The sequence below is a fragment of the Eucyclogobius newberryi genome, unplaced genomic scaffold (assembly GCF_026437365.1).
Source record: "Eucyclogobius newberryi isolate DKJ021-1_F unplaced genomic scaffold, fEucNew1.0.hap1 SCAF_16, whole genome shotgun sequence".
Lineage (NCBI taxonomy): Eukaryota > Metazoa > Chordata > Actinopteri > Gobiiformes > Gobiidae > Eucyclogobius > Eucyclogobius newberryi.
The window spans coordinates 3,068,922-3,093,921 of NW_027315790.1; the positions used below are offsets into that span (position 1 = coordinate 3,068,922).

The 25,000-nt window shown below is 45.8% G+C and overlaps 2 protein-coding genes across 2 annotated transcripts in view; one reads left to right on the top strand and one right to left on the bottom strand.

The window, feature by feature from the left end:
* col1a2 (collagen, type I, alpha 2) overlaps positions 1-25,000 on the bottom strand; it is a 123,421-nt gene that overhangs the window by 93,991 nt on the left and 4,430 nt on the right. The gene's annotated exons all lie outside the window — the stretch shown is intronic.
* The window catches only part of vps50 (VPS50 EARP/GARPII complex subunit), a 79,209-nt gene that overhangs the window by 24,635 nt on the left and 29,574 nt on the right, over positions 1-25,000 (top strand). Inside the window, exons 9-13 of the mRNA XM_072447292.1 lie at positions 2,646-2,728; positions 7,184-7,226; positions 8,501-8,599; positions 9,842-9,982; positions 18,559-18,685. Of these exons, the coding sequence (XP_072303393.1) occupies positions 2,646-2,728; positions 7,184-7,226; positions 8,501-8,599; positions 9,842-9,982; positions 18,559-18,685 (493 nt within the window). The remainder of the gene's footprint in view (positions 1-2,645; positions 2,729-7,183; positions 7,227-8,500; positions 8,600-9,841; positions 9,983-18,558; positions 18,686-25,000) is intronic.

Below are 25,000 nucleotides of genomic sequence, written 5' to 3' on the forward strand. Positions count from 1 at the left end.
CTAACGCCTCTTCCGCTGATGTGAATGCTATTGTTCCCATTCACGTTTCTCCTCGGCGTTGCAAGATAAATTGGAGCTTATTCCACGTTCTTCTCTCTCAGGTGGGATTTCACTTGTGACAACTTGGGCTGAGTGGTCGTTGAAGAGTCTTGGGCTTGGTTGATCCGGAATGGCTCACGGCGAGACGTGTGGATGACACGCTGTTTATCACTGAAGTTATGGCACTTCAGTGTAATGGGTCTTAGACGCTGGTTTAGGTGCCAGGGAGTGATGTGCTCAATCCATCTTTATTTTCCCAGCTTTTATTGGAAGTTTGAGCTATTCGGGGATCCAGAACCACATCTTTACCTTTAGTGTCCTCTTTAATACAGATGATCCACAAATGACATTTGCGTTATCAGTTCTCCAGATCGTCCAGTTTGTCTGTCAAAAAACAAGCACCTAGATTGTCAATTTTGGCTCTTTGGTTTGTAAAGTAGAGATGGCGTCCCTCAGGTCAGAGACCTCTTCCTGAGCCGCCGCAGCTCGTGTGTCCAGTTCGTCATTCTTGGATTTTGAATCACGCATTTTGGGCGCAGCAGTGGCACTTGAGCCAGGGCCTAGGCACGTGGTGTCTGGGCCTGAGTGCGCAGAGGCCGCTGGCACAGAGCTAGCTCGTTTAAGTGTAGCATTGCTAGCCTGATTCTTTGTGGTGTTTTTCCTCTTTTTTCTTCGACATGTTCCTGAAATAAGTGTCCAGATTATTTCTATGGTTACGACCACAGCCAGACAGACGTGCGCACTAAGCTGCCAACATCACCCACGTTTCTAATAATTAGATGTTCGTTAGAAATACAAGTCAGTATTTTAATAACATGGAGTACTAACGTGTGTTATTGATTGGTGAAGTGAGTCTATTCAATACTTCCAGGAGAACAGATGGGGGCGCTATTTTAGCTCAGGAGGAAAAGCATTTGCCCTTCAATAAGATAAGATAAGATGGCCTTTATTTGTCCACGCAATGGTAGATACAGAAGTAGGAGAACAGATAACTTATAGTAAGCATTAAAAAAAACACTCTTTAGAAAACTCTTATAAACAAAACACCTATAGACAGAACCTCTCATATTCTTAATAAGGAATAGAGGGGAAAAAAATAAAATAAAATAAGATAACATCTTTTAATGTAATTTGCTTGCCTTCCCCCCCTCTTTTGCGTGCAAATGGTATACACTTATTATTGATGCTTGCGCATTCATAAAAAAAAATATATATATAAATTTAATTTTATTTCAAACGCAGCACATCTCCATCACATATGGACTGAAAAGCCACGCCCAGGGAGCTTTGCCAAAACACATGCATTAAACTAGGGCTTTCCAAATCATTTAATTTCAATTACGATTATTACACCAGACAATTTCAATAAATGTGTAATTGAGAGGTGACTATTGATAATGAATGAAAGTAATGTCATCTGTCCTGGCACTTGAGCCGCCCGCTCTTAATGTATTGTCTATAGCAGCAACAGCTATAATGTTATCCACCAGTGCATGAATACCAGTGACAAAAGCCTACATGTGGATTTGAAAAATGTATTGGAGTAAATATCTTGGTACATGTAGCTGTGAAAAAAGAAGGAAAAGTAGAGGCCCAAAGATGGAACCCTGTGGCACTCTAGACGTGCAGAGGTGTAGCATATTACCCGGCAGAAGTGACGCAGACACAGAACTGTATCTGTGAGTTAGGACTTAAGCCATTCTAATGCACAATATCTTATCTTATCTTAACACAATGCAGCAAGCTTTTGAATGTGAATACAGTGTAACTACCGTGGTTTTTCTCGGTCTAAAAAAGGACATCACGCTCCATACTGATGTTTGTGTCCAGTCAGGTTTAATTGCAGATTTGAAACTTTGACACTTTGACACCATGACACCGTGAAAACTAAACAAAAACAGAAAATGCATCAGCAATAATGAATTACAAAACAGTATGAGATAAACAAACATAAGCAGATTTACCGTGTTCTCCAACATGTGACCATTGGTAGTGAAGTGGTTTTCTGGCAGACACTTTTTCTTTTCTCTAGCCAGTCTTTTCTTTCACCGTTCTGTTTCACGGCTTCTCTCCCTCTATCTCTCTCTCCCGGTCTCTATTTATACTTCCGGGGCGACGCCCGTGGTCACATGATGACTTACACCGGTAAATATTTAAATTAAATAAATAAACAAATAAATAACAAAACAACCACAATGATGCCTGAGCCAAGTTGGCGAGAAAACTCCCATGAAAATAAAAATGTTTGAGAATACTGACAATAGCGTCAGCTACATACAGAGATGGCAGATGTGTACTGGGTAAAGGAACTTGGAATGGTTTTTAGTATTGAAGGTGAAGCATGAGCATTTAATAGTGTTATTGACCTGATTGCAAACCACTCTGAGGGAACCTTCATCTGTCACAGCGATTAGAATCCTCTTGTTCAACCTTCATTAGACGTAACAGACTCTAGAGGAGCAACAAATGACAAATTCCACAAAGTAATGAAGAAAGAAATGTCAAACAATATCGAGACTTTAGTGTAGTAAAATGAGAATGTTGAAACTTCCTCTGGGATAGTTTAGTTACCTCATGTTTGACAGTGACAGTGCTTTCATGTGCAGGAGGAGGATTATCCCGGAGCCATCCAGCTGTGTCTGGAGTGTCAGAAGGCCGCCAGCACCTTCAAGCACTACAGCTGCATCAGGTACTGAAAAGTCTTCTACTACTGACTATTTTAGAAGGGAGTGTCTGCAGAGCCGCGGCGCGCGGCTGAAACTGCCATGTTATTTTTGTGCCTGAAACTGCTGCGCTATTTGACCGCGTTTTAGCGCCGTTTTAGACCGTGCCGGGTTAAGGTTAAGGTTAGCCATGAGGCTATAAGGGGAATGCCGCGGTCCCTGAAACTGCGCGGCCATTTGACCGCGCCGCGGCTCTCCAGCCACAGCCATTTTAGAAAGGTCGTCCATGTTCATCTCATTCATTTCAAGATGTGTTATGGTGCTCCTCTCCATGTAAATCAGGCATGTCCAAACTAGGGCCCGGGGGCCAAATGCGGCCCTTAGACCAATTTTTGTTGGCCCTCCAGCTTCCTGCTGTGTCGGTCCAAACAACAAAAAGTAGTTCTTTTTACTGTGAAATTGGGAAAATTCCGGCATATTCATGTTATACAAACCTAATATTAATGTTCCAGGTATAATTAAAGGTGGACGCTCATCGCAATTACGTCAAATGCAAAATTTTGAATGATTCACTTTGTCATTCAACAAATTCGACATTGTCAAGTGGTTTGTGGCCCTCGGCCCCGTTTGAGTTTCAAAATGTGGCTCTTGGTGAAAAAAGTTTGGACGCCCCTGATGTAGAGGTTACTGCCTTTCCTAACTATCCGTGTCCATGGAGACAAGCATGTGACACCACCAGACCCAATGATGGAGAAATGTGAAGGCAACTGGGTTGCTGCCACGGTAACTGGGTTGCTGCCGCGGTAACTGGGGTCTGAGGGGAAGAATAAGCAGTGGAACGCGGCTCGAATTGTAAAATACTTGAGAATTTGAGCTGGTTGATTTATTCACGCTACAAGATACACAACCGATCCGTTATTGAAATAATTGCTAAGAAATGTAATTCATTCTTATCAAGACTATTCAGACTAAACATGCCATGTGCTGACAGAAAACATTTTAAAGGGATAAAATGTCTACAGGAAATGTTTTTTTCTGTTGCTGCATGGACTATATTAAATCTTTAGCATCACTTATGCTTTATCTTATCATTGGACTGAGCAATACATTCTAAAAAGTGATTAGAAACTTGTTAGTTTTAGCAAGATTTTAAATCCATAAATTATCAAAATTAAAAGCTATGTAGTATTACTACTAGTCCAAGTACTGTAGTGTTATTCATGTCTCCCACTTATGAAAGAGCGGGACATTCAAAGTTGATATTGATTAAAGAATTGGGTAAAGATTTCAAACATTCCACACAGCATGAGAGTGTTTGTTTTAGGATATTTTAAGATTGATGAAGGAACCAGCCAATTTGACAGAATATTACATATTCTCAAATCTACTTTCAAATTGGAGATTTATTGACGAAACATTAACCCCTCTTATTTTCTAAAAACGCCTGAACAAATGAAAAGTGAAGTTGTCCCTGAACCCTCTGGAGACAAAGTGTCTTTGTGAAGACTGTAGTTATTCTGAAGTCTGTTTGACTCCAATCATAAGGAAGAACACGCTCTGCTCAGAGGAAATCTCATTTTAAATCCTGCCTGGATCTTCTTTGTTAAATATATGAATGAGTAAAGCTGGTTTTGGAGGATCAGCTGATTGACACTAAAATTAGCTTCTGGTTTTGACAATTCTCTAAATGAGATTGAGAGACTTGTAATGAAGCAAAAATGATCAAGATTTGAATTAAACGTCTGAATAGAAAACTAAGTTACAAATGGGATTTTTCAAAAGGTAATAAAACTTAAAAGTATTCTGATGTAAGCCGACACATTCTGACTGGGAGAGAACACAGATGTAAAAAAGACTGTCTTCATGTACTTCGGGGCCACTGGAGCCGTTTCTGCTTGTGAGCTTTGGCTAAGGGCCCATCAGAGGCTTTCTGCAGAACTGCAGCCTCTGGAGGATCTACTCCTTCATGATCTTTGGACTCCAGAGGCTCCAGCAGCTTCAAATACCTGTTCACTGCTTTGTACTGGCATTTTAGCAGCTGCTCTCTTCATATATTGTATTTGTCTGGCAGAAACCTTCTTCATTTTGCCTTTTTCTGCACAAATCCATGTGAGCTCTGAATCGGCTACAAACCTCTTAATAGTACGATTATCACATGTTTGTTTTCGTAAAATATCTAAGGCATTCCACTATTTCACCTTTGTCTTTCCCATTGTTTGACAATGTGGCCTGCTTAGTACTTTTTCCTTTAATTGGACCTACCTGGAAAACTAATTGGCCCACGTGTCAGAGGTTGAGTTCACGGACCCAAAAAGCCTTAGACACGATGCCAACCACGAGTTTCACTGGAAAACAAACACAAATTCCCTTTGTGACACTTTTAGCATCATCATTACACAATGTACACAAGCAGGAAAAAAATCCATTCACATGACAATGCCAGCAATATTGTCATTAATCACAACTGTATCCTAAGGGAAAGAGCATTATGATATCTCATGAGTACATATTGATCTAGTTTAGACATTCTTGAAGTCAATAAGATGCAATTTAAAGTTCTGAGGTCAGATGCAGGTCGCATCAATCTGCTGCACATTTGAGTTTCAGTGCATTCACGGATATTCCAGGCTTGTTTAATGTATGCAGATATATACCATAGAACCCTTCAGTGTGTGTTCATGTGCTGCACATATGACTCATGATGCTGGGATTCTTGTGAGGACATTTTGCGTGTCCCTCTAGAATACGGCGAGGAACCGCCCAGAGCCTCGTGTACCGCTTCAGCTGTGATACTATCTGGCGCTTCACTTTAGTCGTTTTATCTTTATCCTCCTCCTATGTACTGCCTCCAGGGGCTGATTAATTAGTGCTTCCTTTCATTAGTTAATTATGTATTCTGTGTGATGGTGGAGGCTGTTCTGGAGTCACATCTCTTCTGGTAAATGTAGTTAATATTTACAACGTCATTCAAATGTAATCCTGAGCCCAACAATAGTTTTCTTAAATTAAACGGTCGAAGAGACTTAAATTGCGCAGTGTAACTTCTCTGGTTTGTGATCCGCTGTGTGTGTCCATGGACTCTCATAATATAATGTGTGTCTCTGTTTTCAGGACAATAACCATCGCATTATTTTATTGCCTCGATGATTTGTTTGATTTAAATTTTTAATCAAACGAGACAAACTTGTGAATCTGAGGACTTGTTCTGCTCAGACCTGCAGCAGAGAGAGCGGCGTGTTTTAAACTGGGAAGAGTTTAGTGTGAAAGAGGACGGTGTTTTGAGCTGTAATTCTGAAATCATTAGCAGCATTAGCTCCATGTGCCGTTCACTTTACTCTGTCTTTTCGCCCCGTCACAGTGGACGTGTTTCACACTGGCGCTGCTCTGTCCTCTGTCCTCTGTCCTCTGTGCTCTGTCCTCTGTCCTCTGCTCTGCTCTGCTCTGTGCTCTGCTCTGTCCTCTGTCCTCTGTCCTCTGTGCTCTGTCCTCTGTCCTCTGCTCTGCTCTGCTCTGTGCTCTGCTCTGTCCTCTGTCCTCTGTCCTCTGTGCTCTGTCCTGTCCTCTGTGTTCTGTCCTGTCCTCTGTCCTCTGTCCTCTGTCCTCTGTGCTCTGTCCTGTCCTCTGTGTTCTGTCCTGTCCTCTGTCCTCTGTCCTCTGTCCTCTGTGCTCTGTCCTGTCCTCTGTGTTCTGTCCTGTCCTCTGTCCTCTGTGTTCTGTCCTGTCCTCTGCTTCCCAGTCACACTGGTGAGTTGAAGCTCTCTCTGTTGTGCTTTAAACAGCGATACATCCATGGAAACGGCTCAGAGGACCACGAGTATGAAACAGAAAGTCTGTGATGACGAGGCCAAGATACGAAGGCTAAAGTGAACGGCACACGGAGCCAACGCTGCAAAGTAAATGCAGAGTTCCAGCTCCAACAGCAGCATCACTGGTCTCACCAGGGACTGGAACTGTTACAGTCTGTGACACTGAATCAGTCCTTTATATTCTTTATATACAACCAGAACACTTTGGACTGAAGTGAAATGTTACTGTTTTGGGGACGTACTTATGTGAAATTAAGAATAAAATGTATTATTTTAAGCAGAAATTCCTTGTGTGTAATTTGTTTATTACTATAAACTATAACAAAAATACTTTGAAATGGTTTACTGAATATAAAAACAAATTACTCGATTAATCAAATAAATCAATCAATAGATTACTCTATTACTAAAATAATAAAGTGAGGTAATGATGAGAGGAAGCACCAATGTCAATTTCACACAATTTCTCATTTCAATTACAAGGCTTTTTCCTCCTTGGTCAATGCTCAAAACTCCTCGTGATCGGGCGTGGTCTAGTACAGCCCCGCCCTCAAACACAAGCAGGGCAGTTTCAGGTCATAACTTCTCCTGAAACTGCCCTGTTTGTTTGTCCTTCTCTGAATATTTGTCCCTCTGGAATCCAAACCTCTCTAACTGTGACTCTGTGCTTCACAGTGAGCTGAACTCCAAACTGCAGGACACGCTGGAGCAGATCGAAGTGAGTGTGTGAGTGTGTTAGCGTGCGCGTGTGAACGCCCCTTAATATGACACGGGTCTGATTTGATTTTTTTTATCGGCAAGACAAAATAGAATTTTGTGCCAAATTTCATAACATTTTGAAAAACAAATTGAAGGACACGAGCGCAATAGACATGAGTCAGAAGAGCCCGTCATACCACGTAATCCTTCTTCTGGTTGTATTAGTGAACACAGAGCTGTCGACCTCCAGAGAAAATAGGTTCTACACAGACTAAAAAATGTTTTCGGGCCGTCCAGGGATTGGATGACTTGTTGGTCATGAGAACATTGGATATTTTACCCAAATCACTCTACTTTAGAGCATCTTCAGCCGTGAGACTTTCCCCTGGCTCTCCATTTAAACCAAAGGGCTTCTGGACCGGCAGTTCTATTACAACAAAAGTGCTGATCACGTGGGGAAAAAAGGGAAAGTGGGCGGGGCAGAATAAGGTCAATTATTAAGGGGCTGTACCAGATTTAAAATGTTTTGCCTAATTACAGATGCAGTGTATTGTTGAAACAGTGTGTTATTCTCCAAAGCAGGAAGTGCACTGTTGGCAAACCTCACTCTGGCCTTTGAGAGTTATGAGCCGAGTCGAGGGTCCCCATGGCGCAGATTAGCAGTCTCAGTCTGCCCTAGGGCAGCTGCAGCTATGGCTATAGAAGTAGCCTGTGCGGCGTGAATAAATAATGCACTGTAAAGCGCTTTGAGTTTCATGCAAGTAGCTAAATAAATCCAATGATGAATTTGATGAATTAAAATGCGCTTTTTAAGTCATCATGTTGAATAGTTGGGATGCTCAGAAAGTATTATGTCATGATTCATCGTTGCCTTGAAAGTAGACTATACTTTTGTTCAAATTTTATTTTTCTAATAGCTTTTTAACCATGTTTTCACTCACTTAAAACATGCCTACATCCATTGCCTTTTAACAAAGTGGCCTTGTTGGGCTAATCAAATCAAAAAGAATAATGTTTAAAGATCTCTTAATCACTGTAAACACAACATTGTGAGGCTCGATGAGAGGAAAAACAATTAACAATGATAAAAGCTCTGAAATGCCTTGTATCCATAATATCTCTTTCAAAAAGTATTGTTGCTTTGAAGCGTCTCCATGTTCTTCACCTACATGCTGAACTCTGACCCAGGCACTCTGTATTCTGCACCAAACATGGCAGATTAGCATCACTGATCCCCTCCTCCCATCTCCTCTCTCACCCTCTCTTTTACCTCTCTGTGTTTGTGCCTCACAGGAGCAGCTGGACGTGGCTCTGTCAAAGACCTGTAAGCACTTTGATGTAGTGCACTACACAAAGGTTCAGAGGGCCTACTCTCTGCTGGGAAAGACTCAGGTCAGTACCACACAAGCAAGTGAAACCTCATAAAACACCTCGGATTTAACTCTTATATAAACCAAAATGTTTATTAAAGCTATAAACGGCAAGACTTCAGGACATTTCCCGTGTCTCTCATCTTCTCGTGTTTGTACCACATGGTGGTACACGGTGGACCACGCCGGCCCACCATGTAGGCCCACCATGTAGGCGCCACCATGTAGGCCCACCATGTAGGTGCCACCATGTAGGTGCCACCATGTAGGTGCCACCATGTAGGTCCAGCAGTGGCTTTTCGCCCTCAAAGAGCTCTGACAGGCTTCACTTTGTGGTTGAATTTTGAAGCTATTCTTTCCAATACTCTGGCCCGTGCGGCATGGCCCCCGTGCGGCATGGCCCCCGTGCGGCATGGCCCCCGTGCGGCATGGCCCCCGGGCGGCATGGCCCCCGTGCGGCATGGCCCCCGGGCGGCATGGCCCCCGTGCGGCATGGCCCCCGTGCGGCATGGCCCCCGGGCGGCATGGCCCCCGTGCGGCATGGCCCCCGGGCGGCATGGCCCCCGGGCGGCATGGCCCCCGGGCGGCATGGCCCCTGGGCACCATTCTGCACCACCTTCTGCTGTGCCCGCCTCCATGGAGTATTTTAAAGGAGTACAAGTGTTTTGTAGAGATCCGAGGGCTCTTTAGCTATAAAAGAAAAGCTATAATTTTTTTTCATCTCAATGGCCCTCTCCTGGTCAAATAAAGGTAAACCAAACCAACTAATCTCTCTGTGTGTAAGATAAAAAGATCTGACCTTATACCTGACCCCTAACCCTTGGACACAAGTTCTGTTCATGGAGAAAATATGGAGTTATTTGTTTATTATTCAACATCTTTTTTTCTATTTTGTCTTATTAAGAACAAGTAATATTGCTTTCAATATTTATTTCCTGAACATAAACGGCACAGACCTTTAATCAGTGCCACTAAAAACAAACATGGGGAAATAATACCTAGAAAGGCCTAGAGACTGATCAAAAGTTCTTACTGTAAGACGGAAGTATTAAATGTTAAGTTACCCTTTATGGACCCTGTAGGTAAAATGTTCTTCTGCATTCGACCCATCGTTCAATGCTGCTGGGGCCTCTCCTCAGGAGCAGCACCCGGGACCCTTCTCCAGAACTCGTGTTAGGCTTGGTCAGGACGACTGTAACTTTGACATGTTCTTCCTGTGACGCTGTGAAGTCTAATGTGTGACGTGTTGTTCCTGTGCGGTCAGATGGCGATGGACCAGCTGCACATGCACTTCACCCAGGCCATCCACAACACCGTGTTCCAGGTGGTGCTGGGCTACGTGGAGCTGTGCGCCGGGAACGCAGACACCAAGTTCCAGAAGATGCAGTACAAGGACCTGTGCACGGTAACTCTGCTCTTCTGACTGTACCGGCGTGTGAAAGAGACAAGGTGTGTGAGGTCAGAGTGTTTTAGAGTGAGGTCAGAGTGTTTTAGAGGGAGGTCAGAGTGTTTTAGAGTGAGGTCAGAGTGTTTTAGAGTGAGGTCAGAGTGTTTTAGAGGGAGGTCAGAGTGTTTTAGAGTGAGGTCAGAGTGTTTTAGAGTGAGGTCAGAGTGTTTTAGAGGGAGGTCAGAGTGTTTTAGAGTGAGGTCAGAGTGTTTTAGAGTGAGGTCAGAGTGTTTTAGAGTGAGGTCAGAGTGTTTTAGAGGGAGGTCGGAGGTCAGAGTGTTTTAGAGTGAGGTCAGAGTGTTTTAGAGGGAGGTCAGAGTGTTTTAGAGTGAGGTCAGAGTGTTTTAGAGTGAGGTCAGAGTGTTTTAGAGTGAGGTCAGAGTGTTTTAGAGGGAGGTCGGAGGTCAGAGTGTTTTAGAGTGAGGTCAGAGTGTTTTAGAGGGAGGTCAGAGTGTTTTAGAGGGAGGTCAGAGTGTTTTAGAGGGAGGTCAGAGTGTTTTAGAGTGAGGTCAGAGTGTTAGAGGGAGGTCGGAGGTCAGAGTGTTTTAGAGTAAGGTCAGAGTGTTTTAGAGGGAGGTCGGAGGTCAGAGTGTTTTAGAGTAAGGTCAGAGTGTTTTAGAGGGAGGTCGGAGGTCAGAGTGTTTTAGAGTGAGGTCAGAGTGTTTTAGAGGGAGGTCAGAGTGTTTTAGAGGGAGGTCGGAGGTCAGTGTTTTAGAGTGAGGTCAGAGTGTTTTAGAGGGAGGTCGGAGGTCAGAGTGTTTTAGAGGGAGGTCAGAGTGTTTTAGAGTGAGGTCAGTGTTTTTGAGGGAGGTCGGAGGTCAGAGTGTTTTAGAGTGAGGTCAGAGTGTTTTAGAGTGAGGTCAGAGTGTTTTAGAGTGAGGTCAGTGTTTTTGAGGGAGGTCGGAGGTCAGAGTGTTTTAGAGTGAGGTCAGAGTGTTTTAGAGGGAGGTCAGAGTGTTTTAGAGGGAGGTCAGAGTGTTTTAGAGGGAGGTCAGAGTGTTTTAGAGGGAGGTCAGAGTGTTTTAGAGTGAGGTCAGAGTGTTTTAGAGTGAGGTCAGAGTGTTTTAGAGTGAGGTCAGAGTGTTTCAGAGGGAGGTCGGAGGTCAGTGTTTTAGAGTGAGGTCAGAGTGTTTTAGAGGGAGGTCAGAGTGTTTTAGAGTGAGGTCAGAGTGTTTTAGAGGGAGGTCGGAGGTCAGAGTGTTTTAGAGTGAGGTCAGAGTGTTTTAGAGTGAGGTCAGAGTAATTCAGAGTGAGGTCAGAGTGTTTTAGAGGGCGGTCGGAGGTCAGTGTTTTAGAGGGAGGTCAGAGTGTTTTAGAGGGAGGTCGGAGGTCAGAGTGTTTTAGAGGGAGGTCAGAGTGTTTTAGAGTGAGGTCAGTGTTTTTGAGGGAGGTCGGAGGTCAGAGTGTTTTAGAGTGAGGTCAGAGTGTTTTAGAGTGAGGTCAGAGTGTTTTAGAGTGAGGTCAGAGGGAGGTCAGAGTGTTTTAGAGTGAGGTCAGTGTTTTTGAGGGAGGTCGGAGGTCAGAGTGTTTTAGAGTGAGGTCAGAGTGTTTTAGAGTGAGGTCAGAGTGTTTTAGAGTGAGGTCAGAGGGAGGTCAGAGTGTTTTAGAGTGAGGTCAGTGTTTTTGAGGGAGGTCGGAGGTCAGAGTGTTTTAGAGTGAGGTCAGAGTGTTTTAGAGTGAGGTCAGTGTTTTTGAGGGAGGTCGGAGGTCAGAGTGTTTTAGAGTGAGGTCAGAGTGTTTTAGAGTGAGGTCAGAGTTTTTAAGAGTGAGGTCAGAGTGTTTTAGAGTGAGGTCAGAGTGTTTTAGAGTGAGGTCAGAGTGTTTTAGACTGAGGTCAGAGTGTTTCAGAGGGAGGTCAGAGTGTTTTAGAGGGAGGTCGGAGGTCAGAGTGTTTTAGAGTGAGGTCAGAGTGTTTTAGAGTGAGGTCAGAGTGTTTTAGAGGGAGGTCGGAGGTCAGAGTGTTTTAGAGTAAGGTCAGAGTGTTTTAGAGGGAGGTCGGAGGTCAGAGTGTTTTAGAGTGAGGTCAGAGTGTTTTAGAGGGAGGTCAGAGTGTTTTAGAGGGAGGTCGGAGGTCAGTGTTTTAGAGTGAGGTCAGAGTGTTTTAGAGGGAGGTCGGAGGTCAGAGTGTTTTAGAGTGAGGTCAGTGTTTTTGAGGGAGGTCGGAGGTCAGAGTGTTTTAGAGTGAGGTCAGAGTGTTTTAGAGGGAGGTCAGAGTGTTTTAGAGGGAGGTCAGAGTGTTTTAGAGGGAGGTCAGAGTGTTTTAAAGTGAGGTCAGAGTGTTTTAGAGGGAGGTCAGAGTGTTTCAGAGGGAGGTCGGAGGTCAGTGTTTTAGAGTGAGGTCAGAGTGTTTTAGAGGGAGGTCAGAGTGTTTTAGAGGGAGGTCAGAGTGTTTTAGAGGGAGGTCAGAGTGTTTTAAAGTGAGGTCGGAGGTCAGAGTGTTTTAGAGTGAGGTCAGAGTGTTTTAGAGTGAGGTCAGTGTTTTTGAGGGAGGTCGGAGGTCAGAGTGTTTTAGAGTGAGGTCAGAGTGTTTTAGAGGGAGGTCAGAGTGTTTTAGAGGGAGGTCAGAGTGTTTTAGAGGGAGGTCAGAGTGTTTTAGAGGGAGGTCAGAGTGTTTTAGAGTGAGGTCAGAGTGTTTTAGAGTGAGGTCAGAGTGTTTTAGAGTGAGGTCAGAGTGTTTCAGAGGGAGGTCGGAGGTCAGTGTTTTAGAGTGAGGTCAGAGTGTTTTAGAGGGAGGTCAGAGTGTTTTAGAGTGAGGTCAGAGTGTTTTAGAGGGAGGTCGGAGGTCAGAGTGTTTTAGAGTGAGGTCAGAGTGTTTTAGAGTGAGGTCAGAGTAATTCAGAGTGAGGTCAGAGTGTTTTAGAGGGCGGTCGGAGGTCAGAGTGTTTTAGAGTGAGGTCAGAGTGTTTTAGAGTGAGGTCAGAGTGTTTTAGAGGGAGGTCGGAGGTCAGTGTTTTAGAGGGAGGTCGGAGGTCAGTGTTTTAGAGGGAGGTCGGAGGTCAGAGTGTTTTAGAGGGAGGTCAGAGTGTTTTAGAGTGAGGTCAGTGTTTTTGAGGGAGGTCGGAGGTCAGAGTGTTTTAGAGTGAGGTCAGAGTGTTTTAGAGTGAGGTCAGAGTGTTTTAGAGTGAGGTCAGAGGGAGGTCAGAGTGTTTTAGAGTGAGGTCAGTGTTTTTGAGGGAGGTCGGAGGTCAGAGTGTTTTAGAGTGAGGTCAGAGTGTTTTAGAGTGAGGTCAGAGTGTTTTAGAGTGAGGTCAGAGGGAGGTCAGAGTGTTTTAGAGTGAGGTCAGTGTTTTTGAGGGAGGTCGGAGGTCAGAGTGTTTTAGAGTGAGGTCAGAGTGTTTTAGAGTGAGGTCAGTGTTTTTGAGGGAGGTCGGAGGTCAGAGTGTTTTAGAGTGAGGTCAGAGTGTTTTAGAGTGAGGTCAGAGTTTTTAAGAGTGAGGTCAGAGTGTTTTAGAGTGAGGTCAGAGTGTTTTAGAGTGAGGTCAGAGTGTTTTAGACTGAGGTCAGAGTGTTTCAGAGGGAGGTCAGAGTGTTTTAGAGGGAGGTCGGAGGTCAGAGTGTTTTAGAGTGAGGTCAGAGTGTTTTAGAGTGAGGTCAGAGTGTTTTAGAGGGAGGTCGGAGGTCAGAGTGTTTTAGAGTAAGGTCAGAGTGTTTTAGAGGGAGGTCGGAGGTCAGAGTGTTTTAGAGTGAGGTCAGAGTGTTTTAGAGGGAGGTCAGAGTGTTTTAGAGGGAGGTCAGAGTGTTTTAGAGTGAGGTCAGAGTGTTTTAGAGGGAGGTCAGAGTGTTTTAGAGTGAGGTCAGAGTGTTTTAGAGGGAGGTCAGAGTGTTTTAGAGGGAGGTCGGAGGTCAGAGTGTTTTAGAGTGAGGTCAGTGTTTTTGAGGGAGGTCGGAGGTCAGAGTGTTTTAGAGTGAGGTCAGAGTGTTTTAGAGGGAGGTCAGAGTGTTTTAGAGGGAGGTCAGAGTGTTTTAAAGTGAGGTCAGAGTGTTTTAGAGGGAGGTCAGAGTGTTTCAGAGGGAGGTCGGAGGTCAGTGTTTTAGAGTGAGGTCAGAGTGTTTTAGAGGGAGGTCAGAGTGTTTTAGAGGGAGGTCAGAGTGTTTTAGAGGGAGGTCAGAGTGTTTTAAAGTGAGGTCGGAGGTCAGAGTGTTTTAGAGTGAGGTCAGTGTTTTAGAGTGAGGTCAGAGTGTTTTAGAGGGAGGTCGGAGGTCAGTGTTTTAGAGTGAGGTCAGTGTTTTAGAGGGAGGTCGGAGGTCGGAGTGTTTTAAAGTGAGGTCAGAGTGTTTTAGAGGGAGGTCAGAGTGTTTCAGAGGGAGGTCGGAGGTCAGTGTTTTAGAGTGAGGTCAGAGTGTTTTAGAGTGAGGTCAGAGTGTTTTAGAGGGAGGTCAGAGTGTTTTAGAGGGAGGTCAGAGTAATTCAGAGTGAGGTCAGAGTGTTTTAGAGGGCGGTCGGAGGTCAGAGTGTTTTAGAGTGAGGTCAGTGTTTTAGAGTGAGGTCAGAGTGTTTTAGAGGGAGGTCGGAGGTCAGTGTTTTAGAGGGAGGTCGGAGGTCAGAGTGTTTTAGAGTGAGGTCAGTGTTTTAGAGGGAGGTCGGAGGTCAGTGTTTTAGAGTGAGGTCAGAGTGTTTTAGAGGGAGGTCGGAGGTCAGAGTGTTTTAGAGGGAGGTCAGAGTGTTTTAGAGTGAGGTCAGTGTTTTTGAGGGAGGTCGGAGGTCAGAGTGTTTTAGAGTGAGGTCAGAGTGTTTTAGAGTGAGGTCAGAGTGTTTCAGAGGGAGGTCGGAGGTCAGAGTGTTTTAGAGTGAGGTCAGTGTTTTTGAGGGAGGTCGGAGGTCAGAGTGTTTTAGAGTGAGGTCAGAGTGTTTTAGAGTGAGGTCAGAGTGTTTTAGAGTGAGGTCAGAGTGTTTTAGAGTGAGGTCAGAGTGTTTTAGAGTGAGGTCAGAGTGTTTTAGAGTGAGGTCAGAGTGTTTTAGAGTGAGGTCAGAGTGTTTTAGAGTGAGGTCAGAGTGTTTTAGAGTGAGGTCAGAGTGTTTCAGAGGGAGGTCAGAGTGTTTTAGAGGGAGGTCGGAGGTCAGTGTTTTAGAGTGAGGTCAGTGTTTTTGAGGGAGGTCGGAGGTCAGAGTGTTTTAGAGTGAGGTCAGAGTGTTTTAGAGTGAGGTCAGAGTGTTTTAGAGGGAGGTCAGAGTGTTTTAGAGTGAGGTCAGAGTGTTTTAGAGGGAGGTCAGAGTGTTTTAGAGTGAGGTCAGAGTGTTTTAGAGTGAGGTCAGAGTGTTTTAGAGTGAGGTCAGAGTGTTTTAGAGTGAGGTCAGAGTGTTTCAGAGGGAGGTCAGAGTGTTTTAGAGGGAGGTCGGAGGTCAGTGTTTTAGAGTGAGGTCAGTGTTTTTGAGGGAGGTCGGAGGTCAGAGTGTTTTAGAGTGAGGTCAGAGTGTTTTAGAGTGAGGTCAGAGTGTTTTAGAGTGAGGTCAGAGTGTTTTAGAGTGAGGTCAGAGTGTTTTAGAGGGAGGTCAGAGTGTTTTAGAGTGAGGTCAGAGTGTTTTAGAGTGAGGTCAGAGTGTTTTAGAGTGAGGTCAGAGTGTTTTAGAGTGAGGTCAGAGTGTTTTAGAGTGAGGTCAGAGTGTTGAATAACTTTTGATCTCTGAGTCTTTATAAAGGCAGATGTTTAGACCCCAATCACTTTCTGTTGCTGCTGATTCTCCTACTTTACAGTTCTGGTTGAAGACCTGACCTTTGGCTCTGATGAGATGGTCAGAGCTGTGAGTGATGTGTCTGAACACTGCCCCCTTGTGTTCACTTGGTGCATCATTAGTTTGTGCCTGTGACAGTCCAGTGTGTGAGCATTAAGAGAAGCTCGCTCTGTTTGACTGATGGTGGACATGCTCCGCAGGGTTAAAGGTCACTCTGTCGCACTGCTTCAGTGTGACCGGTCTCTCTGGTGTCTCTGGTCACTGTGTGGGGGCAGCGGCCTGCTGAGTTCACTGCCTGTGCTGCTGCAAGGACCGGAATCCTCTGTAACCTTACATGCCCTGCTGAACAGGTCAATGCTTGTATTCAGGTGCAACAAGAACATGATATGCATGCTGCACTGTGTTTTTCTCAGTACATAGATTATTTTACGTTCTAAAACATGCAATGCCAAAGCAAAGGCATAAGAGCATGTTGAAAAGACAAACGTGTCCTTTAAGGTTGCCCACATCCAGTTGACTTATTACAATAACAAACAACAAAATATCCTGTCTCATTCTGTGTGACAGCTGCTAACCTTGTAGCTCTGGAAACACATGGGATTTGGTATTAATCTGTCCTTTGTCTGATGGACATGTTTAAATCCTTGTGTTGCAGTCTCAATGCTTGTCATAAAAATGTCTTGTTTGATATTCTCATGGTTCAGCCTGAATCCAGTATATGCCGGCGCTTTATTGCTGCATGTCCGAGCTTCACTTTGGAGCTGGAGTTCTGCAGCAGGTTGTGACCCTCTGATCCCGTTGGTGTTGGTACTTCAGAGAATGGAGCAGGACCTCCCTGTTGTGAGTTTACTGTAGCCTTGGGAACACACACTTCTTCTTCCCTCCTCTACCTTTAAGTGCATCCATGTTTTCTGCTGCACACACTTCTCCTTACATAAGTGTAATCAAAAGTTCATCTGCAGCTCATTAAGACTGTTCATAAGGTGTCGGCCCCCTACTGAGCGCTGCGACGCCTGCTGCAGACGAGCAAGCCTGAATGAAAATGAGTGCTCACTAATTAGTTTTACATAATGTCATGATTCAAGGACACATATATTAACTTGAATGAGTTTTTGGCCTAACGTTTACTATCAATGACATCAAATATATACCTGTATATGAAAAACACAGACGTTCAGGTATAAGCCAATGCTATTACAACTTTAAATGACAAAATTATTTTTACTGTTGTTAGACTGCTAATGTTATTATATAAATGTAATTACTACATAAGATAAGTTTCCTGTTTGTCCCCCCAGAGTGTGCTTGTTGGAAACGTCCCTGGATGTGGTGCACAGCAGTGAACAGCAGTGGTAGAAAGTAGCCCTTAAAATACCCCCCAGTGTTCTCCCCAAAACCCTTTAAAGGGATGATAAATGTGCCTCATATGGGGTCGCATTTTCCTCCAAGGATGTTTGAATGTACCTTCATTATTTCCAATGTACCATAAACACACTATTACATGTGTATAAGTCTAAACACACTATTACATGGTGTATAAGTCTAAACACACTATTACATGTGTATAAGTCTAAACACACTATTACATGGTGTATAAGTCTAAACACACTATTACATGGTGTATAAGTCTAAACACACTATTACATGGTGTATAAGTCTAAACACACTATTACATGGTGTATAAGTCTAAACATACTATTACATGGTGTATAAGTCTAAACACACTATTACATGTGTATAAGTCTAAACACACTATTACATGTGTATAAGTCTAAACACACTATTACATGGTGTATAAGTCTAAACACACTATTACATGTGTATAAGTCTAAACACACTATTACATGTGTATAAGTCTAAACATACTATTACATGGTGTATAAGTCTAAACACACTATTACATGGTGTATAAGTCTAAACACACTATTACATGTGTATAAGTCTAAACATACTATTACATGTGTATAAGTCTAAACACACTATTACATGGTGTATAAGTCTAAACACACTATTACATGTGTATAAGTCTAAACACACTATTACATGGTGTATAAGTCTAAACACACTATTACATGTGTATAAGTCTAAACACACTATTACATGGTGTATAAGTCTAAACACACTATTACATGGTGTATAAGTCTAAACACACTATTACATGTGTATAAGTCTAAACATACTATTTATTTATATTTAACAAAAAATAGCCACTAAGCTACAGCTAAAAGGTTTTGCACAGAAAATATCTAGTACTTAAAGAAATGTTAATGAAGTATTTAAAAATGACTTGTGAACATTTTTACTCTGTTTACAAGAGGCATTTGTTTTTCTAATCTACATACAGGATGTGATGTCATGATGTGGGCGGTCTCCTCCTGACCACTCGCACAGTGCGGCTGCTGCTGTTCTGTAAAATGTTCAGTCTAATATGTCCAGCAGAGGCTCAAGATGCACCTGTCCAGGACCTGTCCCGGACCTGCCACAGCATGTTCGCTTCAGTGTTTGGAGCCTTTTCATCTGCTCCTCGTCTAAATTGAACCTTTGTGAAGCAGATTTTCCGTTGTGCTTCTCTTCACCTCGGTCGGAGCGCAGACGATGCCACAATGTCACATTTTACTCCTGCAATTTTTGAGAAGAACTGATTTGAAAATGACCAAATAACATTCACATTGTCTAACAGTTAAGCATTGTTCAAGTTTATAAAATCACATTTTCTGAATGATAAAATGAAATGAGTTACGACATAAATGGCCCGATAAAAAGAGCTTTTCACTTATTTATTTTGCTGCTAAAATGGCAAGTTCTTCATTTTTTTGTGTGACTTGAATTCTGATTTTGTTCTTGTTTTGTTCTTTTTTCACAGCACATTACTCTGGACAGTTACATTCCCTGTTTGACCGACCTCTGCAAGGCATTGTGGGAAGTGATGCTAAGCTACCACTGCACAATGCAGTGGCACGAGGAGCACGACCGGCAGGAGAACCATCCAGGTAATAGTCTTTCCCCTCTTCCATACTGTAGACCCACACAAAATGTACACTTCTCTCTCTTAATCTTCTTTCTGGAGTCTTTGCAGTAAAACATGGCGACTGCTGCAGGACATTTAAATATGTGTTTCTCCCCAATGTCTGGTGCATAAACCTTTCCCTCTTCAACCTAAAACCTTCACCTGTTGCTAACCATCCATGTAGTAATCCTTAGAAAAGAGCCACATTCATATGGCCATACGAATGTTATTTTTGACTCTATTATTGTGTAACTTTAAAACATCTGCAGCAGCCAGTGAATCCGCCTCAGGACCAGACACAGTCACACGAGTCAAACATGGGAATGGGCTCGTCAAAAGTATCACATCAAATAGTATAGAAATTGTACAAAGTATTGATACAAATAAATCACATTAACGAGATAAAGGTGACCTTTCCTGAACAGTTTTAAAATACTTGAGCTGGAACACCACATGAATGAAAATATTGGACAAAAATTCGAATTCATATCATAATTGTAAAACTTTCTCTAGCTGAACTCCTCCTGCTGGTGCCAGAGTCAGGACTAAACATGGAGCGGCCTCCTGCTGGTGCCAGAGTCAGGACTAAACATGGAGCGGCCTCCTGCTGGTGCCAGAGTCAGGACTAAACATGGACCGGCCTCCTGCTGGTGCCAGAGTCAGGACTAAACATGGACCGGCCTCCTGCTGGTGCCAGAGTCAGGACTAAACATGGACTGGCCTCCTGCTGGTGCCAGAGTCAGGACTAAACATGGACCGGCCTCCTGCTGGTGCCAGAGTCAGGACTAAACATGGACTGGCCTCCTGCTGGTGCCAGAGTCAGGACTAAACATGGACCGGCCTCCTGCTGGTGCCAGAGTCAGGACTATAAACATGGACCGGCCTCCTGCTGGTGCCAGAGTCAGGACTAAACATGGAGCGGCCTCCTGCTGGTGCCAGAGTCAGGACTAAACATGGACCGGCCTCCTGCTGGTGCCAGAGTCAGGACTATAAACATGGACCGGCCTCCTGCTGGTGCCAGAGTCAGGACTAAACATGGACCGGCCTCCTGCTGGTGCCAGAGTCAGGACTAAACATGGACCGGCCTCCTGCTGGTGCCAGAGTCAGGACTGGGCTGTTACTTTGGGTTGGAATGACACTATTATGATTAATATCACACGTCGAGTCTAATCTTTTGTATTGAAATGAAGTTTGAAATGTTAGTATCATGACATTACATGAGAAATGAATAACTCCCAGTCCACGAAACATGACGATGAACCCAGTGCCAAGCATTTGAAAACATATGCAAATGAGAAGTGGTATTGTATGGTTATTGTCCATGGCAGAGAGGGCAGGAGGGCAGAGAGGGCAGAGAGGGCAGAGAGGGCAGAGAGGGCAGAGAGGGCAGAGAGGGCAGGAGGGCAGAGAGGGCAGGGGGGCAGAGAGGGCAGGGGGGCAGAGAGGGCAGAGAGGGCAGAGAGGGCAGGAGGGCAGGGGGGCAGAGAGGGCAGGGGGGCAGAGAGGGCAGAGAGGGCAGAGAGGGCAGAGAGGGCAGAGAGGGCAGAGAGGGCAGGAGGGCAGGGGGGCAGAGAGGGCAGAGAGGGCAGGGAGGGCAGGGGGGCAGAGAGGGCAGAGAGGGCAGAGAGGGCAGAGGGGGCAGAGGGGGCAGAGAGGGCAGAGAGGGCAGAGAGGGCAGGGGGGCAGAGAGGGCAGGGGGGCAGAGAGGGCAGAGAGGGCAGGGGGGCAGAGAGGGCAGAGAGGGCAGGGGGGCAGAGAGGGCAGAGAGGGCAGGAGGGCAGAGAGGGCAGAGAGGGCAGGGGGGCAGAGAGGGCAGGGGGGCAGAGAGGGCAGAGAGGGCAGGGGGGCAGAGAGGGCAGAGAGGGCAGGAGGGCAGAGAGGGCAGAGAGGGCAGGGGGGCAGAGAGGGCAGGGGGGCAGAGAGGGCAGAGAGGGCAGAGAGGGCAGGGGGGCAGAGAGGGCAGGGGGGCAGAGAGGGCAGAGAGGGCAGGGGGGGGGCAGAGAGGGCAGGAGGGCAGAGAGGGCAGAGAGGGCAGAGAGGGCAGAGAGGGCAGAGGGGCAGGAGGGCAGAGAGGGCAGAGAGGGCAGCGGGGCAGAGAGGGCAGAGGGGCAGAGGGGGCAGAGGGGCAGAGAGGGCAGAGGGGCAGAGAGGGCAGGGGGGCAGAGAGGGCAGGGGGGCAGAGAGGGCAGAGGGGCAGAGAGGGCAGGGGGGCAGAGAGGGCAGAGGGGCAGAGAGGGCAGAGAGGGGCAGAGAGGGCAGAGGGGCAGGGGGGCAGAGGTGGGCAGGGAGGCAGAGAGCGTCCTGGGTGGTGTCCTGGGTGGTGTCCTGGGTGGTGTCCTGCAGCGTCCTGGGTGGTGTCCGGCAGCGTCCTGGGTGGTGTCCGGCAGCGTCCTGGGTGGTGCAGGATGTTGGTGCTCCTCACTTTCCTCAGGTGATAGAGGCATTGTTGGGCCTGTCCCACAGCTGATGCAGTGCGCCTGCCCCAGGACAGGTCCTCAGTCTCCTCCACCTCCAGGAACTTAAAGTTGGTCACCACCTCCACCACCTCCACCACCTTCAGGCCACTAGAGAGCGGCTTATGGTTGTGTAGTCCATGTCTCCCACAATAATCTCCTTGGTCTTGGTGTTCTGGACAGGGTCATTGCAGTGGCACCAGATGTTGCACCTTGAGTCTTCTTCATTATTGTCGTAAATAAGTTTGAGTTCTGTGGTGTCGTCAACTAATTTAACAATGAGTTTAGAGCAGTGTAAGCAGAGTATAGAGCAGGGGGCTCAGCACACACCCTTGGGGGGACCCTGGTGTGCTAGTCCACTCTGACACTTGTGTGGTGTTTAGTCCAAGGTGGTGTAGCTTGTACGACCGGATGGTGTTGAGCGCCTGACTGGACTCCACAAAGAGGGGTGTAGGTGTTCTTCTGCTCAAGGGGCTCCGGGAGTGTGTGGGGCTCCGGGAGTGTGTGGGGCTCCGGGAGTGTGTGGGGCTCCGGGAGTGTGTGGGGCTCCGGGAGTGTGTGGGGCTCCGGGAGTGTGTGGGGCTCCGGGAGTGTGTGGGGCTCCGGGAGTGTGTGGGGCTCCGGGAGTGTGTGGGGCTCCGGGAGTGTGTGGGGCTCCGGGAGTGTGTGGGGCTCCGGGAGTGTGTGGGGCTCCGGGAGTGTGTGGGGCTCCGGGAGTGTGTGGGGCTCCATGGCGTCCTCCCTAGACCTGTTCTCTTTGTATGAAAATCCGTATGGATTGAGTGATGGTGGAACATGACCAGTCTCTCTTGGTGTTTTGCAGGAATGTGCTTCATTACAAATAAATGATACCAATATTTGAGGAGGCTCCATGTTTGTGTTCCTGAACCACTAAAGTGTCTAATGTAAATTGCAAACATTTCATGAATGAGATCCACATGACGGCAGCATTATTCAGCACTAGGACAGTATGACATTGACAGAGTCGGGTACAACACAGAGAGAAACATGAATGAAGTGCTGCTGCAAATACAAGATTTGGTTTATATATTTTTGGACGGGAGCAGCTCTCAGAGAGTCTTGTGCGTGCTCGGGTTGACCTGCAGCGCTGCAGTTTCCTGATACAGCTGCTCAAAGGCTCTGGTGCCAAACACTGACTTATAAAAAATGCTTTAAGAATGCAATTTTAGAATGATAAAAAGTTACAATAAAATGTTACAATCTTATTGGTCAGATACTTTATGGCGCAACTAATTGCTAAGTTCCTTATCATAAAATGTCAGCATTAACATGTTTCAATCAATCAAAGTTTATTAGTATAGCACTTTCCCACAGCCTGGGGGGCACAGTGCTTCAGAGACAATAGAAACAATCATACAATGAAACGTCAGTTAAAATTATATGCGTTAAAGAACTTTGTGTCAAATGTGTCTTGAGATGAGACTTGAAAAGTGAGTTACAGACGCAGTTCAGGAGGACGGCCAGGAGGAGGGGGGCGTGTGAGGGGCGTGAGAGGGGTGAGAGGGGCGGGTGAGAGGGGCAGGTGAGGGGTGAGGGGGGCAGGTGAGGAGGGGTGTGAGGGGCAGGTGAGAGGGGCAGGTGAGGAGGGGTGAGGGGGGCAGGTGAGGAGGGGCGGGTGAGGAGGGGCGAGAGGGGCAGGTGCAGGTGAGGAGGGGTGAGAGGGGCGGGTGAGGAGGGGTGAGAGGGGATTGACAGCTGCTATAGCCGCACCAGCTTGTGTTTGCTCAAAACCCCAATCTCCCTTCTGTTTTGGGGGATAAACTACCTATTACTAGGAAGAGTCTTTATGAGGAGGAAGAGTCTTCATGTGGAGGAAGAGTCTTTATGAGGAGGAAGAGTCTTCATGTGGAGGAAGAGTCTTCATGAGGAGGAAGAGTCTTTATGTGGAGGAAGAGTCTTCATGTGGAGGAAGAGTCTTCATGTGGAGGAAGAGTCTTCATGTGGAGGAAGAGTCTTCATGTGGAGGAAGAGTCTTCATGTGGAGGAAGAGTCTTCATGAGGAGGAAGAGTCTTCATGTGGAGGAAGAGTCTTCATGTGGAGGAAGAGTCTTCATGTGGAGGAAGAGTCTTCATGTGGAGGAAGAGTCTTCATGAGGAGGAAGAGTCTTCATGTGGAGGAAGAGTCTTTATGAGGAGGAAGAGTCTTCATGTGGAGGAAGAGTCTTTATGAGGAGGAAGAGTCTTCATGTGGAGGAAGAGTCTTCATGTGGAGGAAGAGTCTTTATGAGGAGGAAGAGTCTTCATGTGGAGGAAGAGTCTTTATGAGGAGGAAGAGTCTTCATGTGGAGGAAGAGTCTTCATGTGGAGGAAGAGTCTTCATGAGGAGGAAGAGTCTTCATGTGGAGGAAGAGTCTTCATGTGGAGGAAGAGTCTTCATGTGGAGGAAGAGTCTTCATGAGGAGGAAGAGTCTTCATGTGGAGGAAGAGTCTTTATGAGGAGGAAGAGTCTTCATGTGGAGGAAGAGTCTTTATGAGGAGGAAGAGTCTTCATGTGGAGGAAGAGTCTTTATGAGGAGGAAGAGTCTTCATGTGGAGGAAGAGTCTTCATGTGGAGGAAGAGTCTTCATGAGGAGGAAGAGTCTTCATGTGGAGGAAGAGTCTTCATGTGGAGGAAGAGTCTTCATGAGGAGGAAGAGTCTTTATGAGGAGGAAGAGTCTTCATGTGGAGGAAGAGTCTTCATGTGGAGGAAGAGTCTTCATGAGGAGGAAGAGTCTTCATGTGGAGGAAGAGTCTTCATGTGGAGGAAGAGTCTTCATGAGGAGGAAGAGTCTTTATGAGGAGGAAGAGTCTTCATGTGGAGGAAGAGTCTTCATGTGGAGGAAGAGTCTATGTGGAGGAAGAGTCTTTATGTGGAGGAAGAGTCTTTATGTGGAGGAAGAGTCTTTATGTGGAGGAAGAGTCTTTATGTGGAGGAAGAGTCTTTATGAGGAGGAAGAGTCTTTATGTGGAGGAAGAGTCTTTATGAGGAGGAAGAGTCTTCATGTGGAGGAAGAGTCTTCATGAGGAGGAAGAGTCTTCATGTGGAGGAAGAGTCTTCATGTGGAGGAAGAGTCTTCATGTGGAGGAAGAGTCTTTATGTGGAGGAAGAGTCTTTATGAGGAGGAAGAGTCTTTATGAGGAGGAAGAGTCTTCATGAGGAGGAAGAGTCTTCATGAGGAGGAAGAGTCTTCATGTGGAGGAAGAGTCTTTATGTGGAGGAAGAGTCTTTATGAGGAGGAAGAGTCTTCATGAGGAGGAAGAGTCTTCATGTGGAGGAAGAGTCTTCATGAGGAGGAAGAGTCTTCATGAGGAGGAAGAGTCTTCATGTGGAGGAAGAGTCTTCATGAGGAGGAAGAGTCTTCATGTGGAGGAAGAGTCTTCATGTGGAGGAAGAGTCTTCATGTGGAGGAAGAGTCTTTATGTGGAGGAAGAGTCTTCATGTGGAGGAAGAGTCTTCATGTGGAGGAAGAGTCTTCATGTGGAGGAAGAGTCTTCATGTGGAGGAAGAGTCTTTATGAGGAGGAAGAGTCTTCATGTGGAGGAAGAGTCTTTATGAGGAGGAAGAGTCTTCATGTGGAGGAAGAGTCTTCATGAGGAGGAAGAGTCTTCATGTGGAGGAAGAGTCTTCATGTGGAGGAAGAGTCTTCATGTGGAGGAAGAGTCTTCATGTGGAGGAAGAGTCTTCATGAGGAGGAAGAGTCTTCATGTGGAATCTTGTTAGCTAGTTAGCTTGTTAGCTTGGCTGATCCCAGTGCATTACAGAAGTCAAGACGTGCAGAGATAAAAGCATGGATCTCCAGGTGACTAAAAGATCAAACCCATTTGAGCCGCAGGTGATAAAAAG